Consider the following 12,620-nt stretch of genomic DNA (forward strand, 5'->3'; position numbering starts at 1 on the left):
TAACACCTAAATTAACGTGAGACACATCGGATAAACACTGCCCAGGAAAAGAGTCCAACTTTTTTGCCCAACAATTACACTATTTGACTCTGGTCGATTGACAATCTGCGAAACCCCACACACCACACCAGTCTCAAAGACTACCCAGAGAATCTGTCGGCCCCGCTCTTGACCAATTATTGTATAAACAAGCGGGCCCTTCCCCTAAAGAAAGGAGGGGCAAAGTGGTGAATTGTTCTTTTGTCTTAGTGAAGAAGATATGTACAAAAGGTTAAACATTTCTTTTTTTTCTTTATTGTTTCTGTAAATAGTTTTGTGTTATCATCATCATTATTTCTCTTTCTCTTTCCCAATAACTGTTTTTTTTTTCTTACTGGGCTTTTTTGCAGTTCAGATGATTTTTGCAGTTTTACTTACATTGTGTTCACTTCGTACATTAAGTCAGCAGTTGTGAGTGATTATAAACAATAATTTTTTTTCTTTTTACTAACTCTTTAACGCTGACCTACTTCCTTCTTGATATAAATCATTTTTGTTCTGCTGTTTGATTAATCTGCAACTAAATTTCACCCACTTTTCAGATCTTTTTGGACCATCATTGTGATTCGACCATTGCACACTTAACAACCACTTGATATTAGCATTTATTATTCACAATGGCCACTGTTGAAAAACTAACACCGCTGCCACTGTCGGTGCCTAAGGAGGCAGATTTCAATGATTCAGTTGAATCGCCATATATGATTGAGGTTGCTGATGAAAGCACCTCTAGATTCACCAGATTTAAGGATTCGTTTAGGCGAAAGGTAGTGGATGAGTCACAGAAACATGAAATTGGGCGTCAAATGTCCAAGGCTATCAGTCTACGTCACTTGATACTTATGGCTCTCGTTACTGGTATTGGTACTGGTCTTTTGGTTGGTACCGGGCTGGTTTTGCATAAATCCGGACCATTGTTTCTTGTAATTGGTTTCGCTATCGTTGGTTCATTTTTGTATCCCACTTTACAAGCAGCAGGTGAGATGGCGGTTAACTATTCCGATTTATCTGGTGGATACAACAATTATCCTAGAAGATTTATTGACGAATCAGTTGCATTTGCAATCACATGGAATTATTGTATTCAATGGTTATCTGTCATTTCTATTGAATTGGTTACTGCTGCAATTACTATCTCGTATTGGAACACAACTGTTAATGCCGACGTTTGGGTCACAATTTTTTACGTCGTGGTTGTAACTATCAATTTCATTGGTGCTTCAGGATATGGTGAAGCTGAATTCATCATTGGATCTTGCAAGATTATGATGATTGTTGGATTTATCATCATGGGTATAGTTGTCAATGTAGGTGGAGGACCCAACCACGAGTTTATTGGAGGTAGATACTGGAGGGATCCCGGATACTATACAAATTTCAAAGGTTTATGTTCAGTATTTGTTACAGGTAGTTTTGCTTTTGGACAAACTGAGTTTGTTGCTTTGAGTGCTAGTGAACAATCAAATCCAAGGAGAGCAATCCCTATCGCAACTAAATTGGTTGCGTATCGTATTGTAATTGTTATGCTTGGTAGTTTGACCATTGTTGGTTTGCTTGTTCCTTACACTTCTGACAGATTGATGGGATCCAGCGGTGGCGGATCACATGCATCTCCTTATGTCTTAGCTGCTGCATTGCACGGTGTCAAAGCTGTGCCATCAATCATCAATGCCGTTATTCTTATGTCAGTCACATCTGTTGCATCTTCTGCATTGTACTCATCCTCAAGAACATTGCAATCATTAGCCGAACAGGGTTTTGCACCAAAGTGGTTCAATTACATTGATAGAACCGGTAGACCATTACGTGCTTTAGCCATCTGTGCATTCTTTGGGTTGTTTTCATTTATTGCAGCATACAAGAAACAGGAAACTGTTTTCAACTGGTTGCTTGCCATTTCCGGATTATCACAAATTTTCACTTGGGGTGGAATTTGTATTTCACATGTTCGTTTCAGGGCCGCCTTAAAATACAACAATATTTCAACTGATTCATTAGGATACGTTGCCAATACTGGTGTCATTGGATCATACTATGCCATTATTTGGTACTGTTTAGTTTTGATTGCTCAATTTTGGATTGCCTTGTATCCTAAAGGTGAAGGTAAACCAAATGTAACCTCATTTTTCCAAAATTATCTTGGTGTTATTGTGTTGCTTTTCTTTTACGTTTGTCACAAATTATGGACTCGTAATTGGTCGCTATTTGTACCTTTGAAAGATATTGATATCAACTTGGATAGAACACTTTTCGATGAAGAGTTATTGGCCATTGAAAAGGAGGAAGAGAAGGAGAAATGGAAAAAGGCTCCATTTTATAAAAAGGTATTGCAAGTGCTATTTTTGTAAGAGTATTGGATGAAGATTTCTATTTATAGTTTATGATTATTTATGGCTTTTGTAATAAAGAGTATACAAAGAAGGTTTTTGGTTTACTGCTTCTCACTTTTGGCCGAATCTTGTTAGTAGCGACGACATGCAGTGTCAAACATTTTTTCGAAACCTGTCGCGCAAAAAACTTTGCAATTGAGAAGTTGATAGATATAGCTTCTCACCTAATGCTTCCCTCAGTAGGATCACGCAAATCGTTACTCAGGTTTGCTAGTACCGCAGCCAAGAATACATCAATACTTCTCCGAGCTCAATTGGATTTAAACGATGTCGTATTGCGATCTCCAGAGTACAAGGAATCCATCACTAGGCGCCAACTACTGAAGAATTTGATAGAAGATGTGGATTTCATTGTCAAGAATCGACCTATTCAATCGCAGACTTACACCAAAATCAATGCTTTGAAAAGAGAAAGAACAGAACTAGCAGAGAAGATCCAAAAAAAGGAGCCCAATCTTGACGAAGTTAAAGCCAGATTAAGCGAAATTAAAAGTGAAATCAAGCCATTGGAAAAATATGTCAAAGAACTACAAGAGGAAATATACAGCAAGGCAGAGGCTTTACCCAATTTACTTGACCCTGCAGTTCCTGCAAGTGAAATTAAGGAAGAGTTGGTGCAATATATCAACACCTCTGCAGAAGAGGTTGGCAAGTACGTTGGCCCTGATACATCCAAAGATCACAAGATTATTGGTGAGAGATTTGGTTTATTTGATTTTGAGACAGCATCAAGGATATCAGGACCCTCGTGGTACTATTTATTGGGCGATGGTGCTTTACTTGAACAAGCTTTGGTGCAGTATGCGTTATCAAAAGCACGTCGACATGGCTACAAAATGGTTATTCCTCCTTCAATTGTAAGGTCCGAAGTAGTACATGCTTGTGGCTTCAAGCCAAACGATCAGAATAACGAAAAGCAAATCTACCAAATTGAGGATGAGCCAAGGTCGTTGACAGGAACCGCCGAGATTCCTTTGGGGGCACTTCATTCTTCTACTATTTTCCCATCAAACACAAAATTTCCAATTAAGTATTCAGGAGTATCGAGGTCGTATAGAGCAGAAGCTGGGGCTAGCGGGAAAGATACAAAAGGGTTGTATAGAGTTCACGAGTTCACTAAGGTTGAGCTCTTTCACTTTACAACGTTAGAGAGAGCTAGAGACGAGCTTGAAAGTGTCAAGAACTTTCAACTTGAAATCATTGAGGAGTTGGATTTAAAAGCTCGCTTGTTAAATATGCCAACATCAGACTTGGGGGCCCCAGCTATGAAAAAGTATGACATTGAAGCTTGGATGCCTGGAAGAGGTTCATGGGGAGAATTGACGAGTTGTTCCAATTGTGGAGACTACCAATCGAGAAGACTCGGTATCCGCTTCAACGGAAAGGGTGACAAAGTCGCCCACGTGGCCACGTTGAATGGAACCTGTATGGCTGTACCAAGAGTCATTGTTGCAATTATTGAACAAAATTATGATCAAGAGAATGACGTGATACGAATTCCGAAAGTGTTGGTGCCATTCATGGATGGAAGAAACGTTATAAGTAAAATTGAATAGTCTATTTAAAACCTGTATATATCAATCCTCATCTGAGTTATTTGCAAACCCCACTGGGGTACTGACTATTCGCTTGTCACTTTGAGTCGAGTTATTCTCATCAATCATCCGTAAACTGCTCTTGTGAAATCTTTTCAAGTTGTGAAGATTGGACAGTGACGGATCTGAAAGATAATGAGTTTGTGCTTTATCTGACAACCCTTCAAACTGCTGCAGAAGAAGTTTATACTGTTCATATTTCTGACTATACTTTTCCACAAGAGAGTTATATTTGGTCTCAAGAGTTTGTATTTTTGTCTCCAATTCACTGACTTTTGATTCCCGAGAAGCGATCAACCAGGTAGAGCTTTCGTCATTGCCACGATTATGTAGGTGTTGATCAAGATCTGATAATTTTGCCAACACTTGTTTGTTGACGGTTTGCATTTGCTCACTATGTGTGTTCAACTCTCGCCTAATTTCTTCTTTCCACTTCTGGTTCTTCAAGGCCTCCTCAATTTTCTCCAAAGAAGCTGAAGTATCCACTGCCTTTATTAACTCTGTTAAATGTTCAAATTGCTCTTGAAGAATCTTTTTACTTATCCTTCCATCTTTCAAAAATGTAGCAAGCTTTTTAAGTTCCGTCTTCAATTCTATATCTTGTCCCTCTCTTTCCCTATAAATCAGTCGCATTGTATCTTTCATCTTAGCAAAATCATCATCTCCTAAGGAAACATTTCTCATCTTCATTTCGTCCAACGCCTTAACAATCAAGCTCATGTCTGCTTTCGTTGCATTTCCTTCCGTTATGACCTCATTCGAATACTCAACAACGTTCTTCAAAAGTTTATTCAAATTGTCATTATTACTTCTCAGTCGGGAGTAAAGTTGTTCCAAGTCAACATTGGTCTGATTGGTGGACGTTTCAATTCGATGTAGTTGTTGTTGTAATTCATTGTGAGTTTCGTGAATCAAGTCAAAATGCTTGTCCAAATGGAGAGAGCCATCGAGGGAATGTGTTTTCTGAGTTGACCCCAGAGTATTAGTAACGTCTTTGAGTTGGTTCTCCTTTTCCATTCTCTCTTTTACTCGGTGGTGGTTGAAGTAATGTACTCGACCGAGCATCCTTCATTTGTTTACATTTTGAACACGAACTTCTTTGTGTAACTTAATAACTATATACCATCTAAAAACCAAATTTACTCTGTAATGCAGAGCTATAAAATGACTTCTTTTGATCTTCATATCCATCTTGGAAAGTTTGACTAGCACTGGTCGCATAGTCATTGAAAGTTTCTTCAGCCGTTTGTAATCCATTTTGCAAAGATCTCATAAATCCTTGAGTTCCAAATCCTCCAGCACCTTGTCCAGCTTTTCGAACGGGTTCGTCGTAAGCTTTTTCTTTAGGGGCCCTCGCATTGTAGCCCCCGTAGTTGGCTTGCGGATTAGCTTCAGGACTGATGTTATGGGCCAACGTTGACTCCTCTGTTTTTGGAGCTTTTCTATTTGGTCCAGCAATTAGCATTGCCAAATCTTCAACAGAAACGTAGCTTATTTGACCTTTAGCCCACAGCAATGTGCTGGCAGATGGCCTTGGGGGAATGATGGCGTTTGGATTGAACAACTTATCAGTTTCAGTCTCATCCTTGGACTTGCTTTTTTCATAAGCTGAGATGTAAACAGACTCAGTTTCTGATGTTCTAACAAACATTTCACCTGAGGATAACAAATTGGAATCAAGAGCAGTTCCTGACTCCAATGACTCTTGAACCATACGGTATGTCTCCTTGGGTAATTTAATATTGGCAATATCGTGTAACGACGGTAACGACAACAACTTGATAAATCCAGTCCTAACAAGCAAAGCTAACACGACACCTTTATCCTTGTAGTGGACCACGTTTGCTTTCAAGCATGTATCGTCCACCACCTTATGTGATAGCTTTGTTTTTGGTGGTGTAATAACTCTGATATCTCTATCAGAAACAGTAATAATATACCCAGGAACAGGAACACCTGTGACCAATTGATTAAACTTTTTTTCATCAGCAACGGTTGATAATCCGTATTGTGCATCAATTGGTATCAATTGCAGAAGTTTGGAAGCTTCTGCATCACCACCATCGGCTGTTCTGTAATTAAGATGTGCAGTTTTGTTGGCAAACTCAACTTGATATCCTCCATTACCTATAGGAGTGATCTTGTAAAATAGCAAATTACCTCCGCAATTGGTTCCCACATTCAATACTAATGATGAATATCCATCCATGCCAAATTCCATAATCGAAAATTCAAGTACAGTTGGGTAGCAATTTCCAGTAACTGAAACCAAATTTTCCTTCACATTATCAAGATTGAAAATAACGGCAGGCCCTCTTGATATATCACAGACAACCAATCTTCCAGATTTATATCCAACGGCAGCAAACCCAGAATCACTCATCTTGAGTACAGATATTTGTTCTGATGGGTCAAGCCTCAACAAATACAAAGGCAAGAACGAAGCTGACGTTGCAACAGAACCGGAAATTCTACCGCTGATATCAACAAGCAGTGCACTTCCACTCCCGTGATGGATTGGGCAGTCACTGTAGTCCTTAGAAGTACTGATTCCAGCATTCTTGACACTTTGTGTTTTACCAAACTTGCAAATCACAACTTCGCCTGAAGCCAATCCAACAAGTAGCTGCCTTCCTTGGAATGAGCATGATACTTTTATTACTTTGAGATTTGCTGGATTATGGTAATCATACAAAGTGGGTCTCAACGCAACCTGAACAATACTTTCCCCACCCAGCTGTTCACCTTTGGTAATGTCAATGAATCGCACAAGCCCATTCTCATGGCCAGTAATCATAATATTTCGAAATCCGTCATTATATCCTAAAGGCTTGAAAAGTTTAGCCAAGGGTACAGGGGCACCTCCATAAAGCAATGGTCGGACTTTAGAGCTGACACCCTGCGATGCTCGACTGGACATGATACTATACCAATCAATTCGAATAACAGATTGTACATCACAATAACATAACGGGGGCACAATCAATGATAGCGATGTAGGAAGTATAGTGTTGCCTAAATCACCACTACCTTGACCGCCTGCTTTATCTGAAAATGACACCACATAAAGTCTTCCCAAGTTAGAAACAAGTAACAAGAAAGAAGGATTGTGGCCATCCTGGAAGTAGGGAGAGCCAGTTTGGGTTACGGGTTGAATCTCGGTTATTACTTCAGTTTCAACCCCATCAACGTCACCTTCATTCAAATAAAAGTTTATTGGAATCTTGCTTTGACCATTCTGGGGATTGGAATAGAATATTCCTTGTTTTTCATGTGAGGTCATGGAGTATTTCAAAGTATAGCCAAAGTTTAATACAGTAATGGTATTGGTGGCCTCTGGATCACCTCCACTTACTAGTAATCTCGTTTCCTCGGGATCCTCGCCGCAAATCCATTTAACTTGTTCGATAGGGTTGAAATGCTCTGGCACTTCCAAGTATGCCCCGGGTCTGTGAAGCTGTGTCTCGTATAATGTCCTTGCTTCCAAAATAACTCCTCCTTCTACATCCCAGAATACAATAGTGTTATCATTATGAACAGTCACAGCATGTAACCCATTCGGGTGGAAATGAGCCTCTTTAATCAAAGGGATAATCGACTTCAGCGAACCAAACAATTTCTTCTTTCCACCAGTGGCTATGTGGTTGGAGTATTGGAATCCTTTGTGTTCCTTCAACAATGTATAAGTCAAGGTACATTTGATTTGTCCTGTAACTAGGGAATACACTATAGCACATTGATTGTAAGCAACCAATAAAGTTCCAATATCACGCGGGTGCCATTCGATTGAAACAACAGGGGACATTTTCTCTTTTGGCATTACCTTCTTTTGCAAATTATCAATTCGAAATTGGGTCAAGTTCAATCTATCAATGTCGTAGAATATTAAACTTCCATTAGCAAGACCAAATATAGCCCAGTCCAAGGAAGGATCTGTTTCAGCTGCTGTGATCGTTCCGGGAAAAGAAAATGTTCCAATAATTTGTTTTGAGTGCAATGAAAGTACTGTAAGGCCTGAACCTGGCGATGTGCATAGTAAGTAAACGCCCTTAACGAACCGAAGAGACACAATAGGGTGTTTGATATTAAATTCAAAGACTACCTCGACATTTATTTGGCCAAAAACTCGGACATCATTATCCTTTGTAGCTATTGCAAGCAATGACTGAACAGGATCAAAAGCAATTGCCGTGATGGAATCTTTCGGCACACCAATTTGATTAATCACCGCTACGTCAATCTTTTTTGCATTGATTTCTTCTGGTGATAGATTTTTGGCACCCTTGGTTTTTAGTGTATTGGATATAGAGTTTAGCGAGAGTGGAGCTTTCCTGGATTTCAATTTCGAAAACATTGGGGGGGGACTTAGAGTTTGAGGAACCTTTCGGCTTCGTTTTCGATGTTACGTGACAAAAGCGCCAAGGTGAAGAAAAGCGTTGCACGTGACAAAAGAGTAGTGAATTGTGTTCAATTTTAGATACACGTATTCATTTCGTGTTTATTTTTCAGACAGACCTTTGCTACATTGACAGTTTTGGCTACCCACATTGCTTAAAGATCTACAATGGTATGTTTAATCAAAGGCAACCTGCAGTATCATCATTTTACTAACATGTCTCAAACAGTCTGCAGATAAATTGATTGGATTTGCAATGCTTCTTGTGGCAGCATCAGTATTCACTTACTACACAACCTGGGTGTTTGTAATACCATTTGTTAACGAAGATTCATGTATAAACGAGTTCTTTTTACCAAGGGAATATGCTATTAAGCTACCATTATTGTTGCTTCTTATTGCTGGTTTAGGTGTGGGAACATTTATCGGAAAAGTTTTGATCAAGAATCAACAAAAGCAGAAGAGTAAGAAAAAGGCACAATAAGTGTGAGTATTCTATGCACTTGAGAATGCACTTTTATGAAAATATGGTTATTAACTAATAAATCCTAGGGCGGAGACAACAGGACTGATGTTGTGGAACCTAAGTATATGTTACGTATCAATATATTAGATAACCAAACTATGACTACTCTTGCACTTGTCTCTCTTCGAAAAGTAGTGGATATTTTGAAATGAGACTTGTGAATGCTGTCCTATGATCTCACTATGTAGTCCCCACTTTTTGTGGTATATTTAACTCCTTTGTAAGGTTTGGTATTTTCGCCCAATCCTTTAGCATTGACCACCAAAAGACTATCAACTTTCAACCCACTAGGAACAGGACCCTTGTGGCTGTAGTTTAATTTTATATGCAGAGGTCTTTTATGAGCAGCTGCTTTTCCTTCTGAGTGACCCCTATCCTCGATGTCTTCCTCAACAATGGTTCCGCTGAGAGTGGGAACCACGCCCTTCTTCAAGTCCTTCAAACTCCATTCGTGCTTACCAGACAAACGGGTTTGGAAATCCCCATGACTGATTCTATTCACTTTTATTTGGTCATCTGTCTCTTCGCACACAATCTCCACTTTAATGAAATCAATTTTGGTGATCATATTTGCTGGGAATAACTTGATTTCAAACTCGGAGGAGTTCGACTGAACTGAAAATTGAACATCGATTGTGCTTAGTTTTATCAAACTAGTTTTCTCTTTATTACTCTTTAGCTCGTTCAAGTCAACTTGATACTTCATCAATGTGCTTTTCCCCTCAGGAGGGATAAATGATAGCACTCCGCGTCTTTCCCTAAATAAATCCGAGTTTATGCATCTATGTAATCGAGGCAACTCCAAATTGGAACCTACTTTATTCAAAACTAGCTCAAGGGTGGGTGCACCTGACAACTGGCTAAAGAAATCAATCTGGCCATCAATGCATCCACTTAAAACATAGTTGTCCACTTGATTGTCGGTTTTGCTTGAGTAGAAAGCCGAATCATATTGCTCTAATTTCGCTTTTTTCACAATTGGTTTTAAAATCATATTAACTGTTTCAATCACATCAACGTACATTTCGTTATTTGCATGGCGTGATTCATTTCTACGCCATGGTATATCCGTGGTGAAACTTTGCTTGACTTCTGGCTGTAGTCCAGTGGTTTTTGACGCTTCATTGATGATTTTCGAGAGTAGGGAAGTGTGGCTTACCAAATCTCTTATTTTGTTGAAATCAGTTATATAAGGCATTCCATCATCTAGCATTTGATACAATATCAATGTAATAATATCGGTGTTGGCTTCAATCTTGCTTCTGGTCAAATCATCAAAGTAGTCCTCTAATGTTTCAACGAATCTTAAAATGAACGTATATGGAATGAGTGGGTTAGACATTAGCGTATCCTCGGAACATAATACATAAAAATGTAGTGACAGGTTGTTGTGTCCGACTACATAATATGCCGAATTAATGGGGATTTTTGTTGGTGTATCTGTTTGTGAGCTTTCAATTCCAAGTTGGTAAGCATCGATGTTGGCTATTTTGGAAAGAATCGACTCGTATTTCGGTAGTGATAGGCTGTTGCAGTATTCAAATACCAACGTATTTGATATATCTGCGATGTACACTGCCTCAATCATGGTGTAATGAGATCAATCTCTGGCTGTTTTCTTCGAGATTTTCAAAACCTTGTCAATCTGTGTTTGTGGCGCTACCTTAAATCATTGGCTTAGATTTGACGGCACTAGTTTGAATATCACCAGAGCCTTCGTCGGCTCTGGTGAATCAGGCCAACCTCCAAGTACCCAGTCATCTAATTTTTCATGTGGTCATTGAAGGTTCTAGCAAGCTAGTGGTCTTCTTTGTAAAATTTACCTAATCTACAAACATCACTAATCTTCCGGGATTGATTAAACTATTAAAAAGACTAGAGTATACAACAACCATTGAAAAATCTCACGGTGATTAAAAACTTTGAAACGAAAAAAACTTGTATTATTGCAGGACGGGGGATCGGGGGGGGGGGGGGGGGGGGGGATGGTTCATTGTTTGTACAAAATGTGAACAATTCATATTCAGTGCTGTTACCTTGAGTTCACATTCAAGGTAAAGTTAGTCTCGTGTGTTTGAAGTTAGCCCCCCTCTCTGCTCTATTTGGCCATGTCATTTTCCAGTCGTTTCACGGGATATAAATGGGTAAATTCAAAAACACCTTCCATTGTATATCCACACACACACTTTTTAACCATACCTTCCAATGACAGGGAGCAACAAGAGCTTAAACGAGGGGATGCTTCATTGATTGATTAATCTCCTCAATTGCTGTATTTAGCAGTTGAGGAACGTTCATGGGTAGAGCTGCTACGCTCAGCAACAATTTCATCAGCAGTATCATGACTTCCATCTTCATCTTCGACATCAGTGATATCCACCATCAAATCTTTAGCAACTCTTTCCTCAACATCTGGAATATCTTGCATACCATAAAAGGCGATGGTTGCCAAACCCAAGAAACCAGCAACACATGAAAACACCAAGGCAACAATACCTTTAGCAGTGAAACCGGTAGGTAATCTCTTGTGTTGGACGTTTTCACCAGTCAAGTCCAATACATTGGCTTCATTACCAGCAGCATTACCTTTCCAAGGAACACCAACTTTTTCACAAATCTCTTTATGATTATCGGTGATTTGTTGAGTTTCGTTGTTTCTAATAGCATCTGGGTTTTCAACAAATACAACTGCCAAACCTTGATCCAAATGCCATTCAATATGACAATGGAAAAACCAAACACCTGGGTTGTCAGCTTTAAAACGAATGACAAAGTACGATTGGGGGCGTACGTATAAAGTGTCTCTCTTCATTGGGTACTTGGGCCATTCAGCATGATCACTGGCGTTAAAAGCAATTGGATCTTGATCGTCATCTCTAGCTTCTCCTCTTTCCAAGACTTGGAACACATGTCCGTGTAAATGGAAAGGATGAGTACCAGTATCCAAGTTATTAAGTACAATATCAACAACTTCATCTTCTTCTAAAACGAATGTGTTTGTGTTTGAACCATAAACCAATTCATTTGTTGCATGGTCACCAGCAGATAATACTGAAAGGATGGTTGGCACTTTTGGTGCTGTGTAGGAAATGTTGTTGAAGAAAGCATAGTTGACACCATTGCCCAAATTGTCCATTTGCACTTGAACAGTAACGGTATAATCTGCGTCATCCAAAATTTCTTGCTTATCCAATGGGACCAAGTAGAAATCATCTAAAAAGTCGTCAATGGAATCAACATAATTTTGTTCTGGCTTGTCACCATCATTATACATCATGTAGTTGGTACCATTCAATTGTAAATCACTAGGAATGGTATCCAACATAGTATCATCAGCCTTATTCATAAACGCATAATTCTTGTCAGTAGAGTTCTTGGTATGAATTAAAACAGTATATCTTTGAGCAATGGTGACATAAAGCATACTAGCTTCCTTTGGTTCAGTGTAAACACCATCAACTTCAACGACGGTCATGTTGTGATCTTCAATCCAAACGTATTGCGATATGAATCTTCCGGTGTTGATAATTCTCAACAAATAAGTCTTATTTGGTTCAACTTTCCAAGTTTCATTTCTAGTTTCGTTGAACAAGATATTGTCAATAATTGGTTCTGCACCAGTTGGGTTGAACCTACTCAAGAAATCAGGCAACAATTCATCAGAAGTCTTGTGG

General features: G+C 39.1%; 7 protein-coding genes across 7 annotated transcripts; 3 read left to right on the forward strand and 4 right to left on the reverse strand. All coding sequences in view use genetic code 12, as the record gives it.

Annotated features, from left to right (window-relative positions):
• Positions 1–656: 656 nt before the first annotated feature.
• On the forward strand, positions 657–2,387 carry CORT_0F04500 (Gnp1 protein; the record flags this gene model as incomplete). The annotated part of the gene is made up of 1 exon (XM_003870753.1): positions 657–2,387. One exon carries the CDS (start codon positions 657–659, stop codon positions 2,385–2,387), a length of 1,731 nt encoding a protein of 576 aa, XP_003870802.1.
• A 32-nt stretch (positions 2,388–2,419) lies between these two features.
• On the forward strand, positions 2,420–3,985 carry CORT_0F04510 (Dia4 protein; the record flags this gene model as incomplete). The annotated part of the gene is made up of 1 exon (XM_003870754.1): positions 2,420–3,985. One exon carries the CDS (start codon positions 2,420–2,422, stop codon positions 3,983–3,985), a length of 1,566 nt encoding a protein of 521 aa, XP_003870803.1.
• A 21-nt stretch (positions 3,986–4,006) lies between these two features.
• Positions 4,007–5,089, reverse strand: CORT_0F04520 (hypothetical protein; the record flags this gene model as incomplete). Its single annotated transcript, XM_003870755.1, has 1 exon — positions 4,007–5,089. The coding sequence occupies one exon, from the start codon at positions 5,087–5,089 to the stop codon at positions 4,007–4,009; it is 1,083 nt and encodes a 360-aa protein (XP_003870804.1).
• Positions 5,090–5,150: 61 nt separating this feature from the next.
• Positions 5,151–8,378, reverse strand: CORT_0F04530 (Sro77 protein; the record flags this gene model as incomplete). The annotated part of the gene is made up of 1 exon (XM_003870756.1): positions 5,151–8,378. The coding sequence occupies one exon, from the start codon at positions 8,376–8,378 to the stop codon at positions 5,151–5,153; it is 3,228 nt and encodes a 1,075-aa protein (XP_003870805.1).
• A 210-nt stretch (positions 8,379–8,588) lies between these two features.
• CORT_0F04540 (hypothetical protein) lies at positions 8,589–8,904 on the forward strand (the record flags this gene model as incomplete). The annotated part of the gene is made up of 2 exons (XM_003870757.1): positions 8,589–8,591; positions 8,650–8,904. 2 exons carry the CDS (start codon positions 8,589–8,591, stop codon positions 8,902–8,904), a joined length of 258 nt encoding a protein of 85 aa, XP_003870806.1.
• A 211-nt stretch (positions 8,905–9,115) lies between these two features.
• Positions 9,116–10,534, reverse strand: CORT_0F04550 (hypothetical protein; the record flags this gene model as incomplete). The annotated part of the gene is made up of 1 exon (XM_003870758.1): positions 9,116–10,534. The coding sequence occupies one exon, from the start codon at positions 10,532–10,534 to the stop codon at positions 9,116–9,118; it is 1,419 nt and encodes a 472-aa protein (XP_003870807.1).
• A 675-nt stretch (positions 10,535–11,209) lies between these two features.
• Positions 11,210–12,620, reverse strand: CORT_0F04560 (Fet99 protein; the record flags this gene model as incomplete). The annotated part of the gene is made up of 1 exon (XM_003870759.2): positions 11,210–12,620. A coding segment is annotated over one exon (1,411 nt), but the record flags the coding sequence as incomplete, so codon positions are not given.

This window comes from Candida orthopsilosis (genome assembly GCF_000315875.1).
Source record: "Candida orthopsilosis Co 90-125, chromosome 6 draft sequence".
NCBI classification, from domain to species: Eukaryota; Fungi; Ascomycota; class Pichiomycetes; order Serinales; family Debaryomycetaceae; genus Lodderomyces; species Lodderomyces orthopsilosis.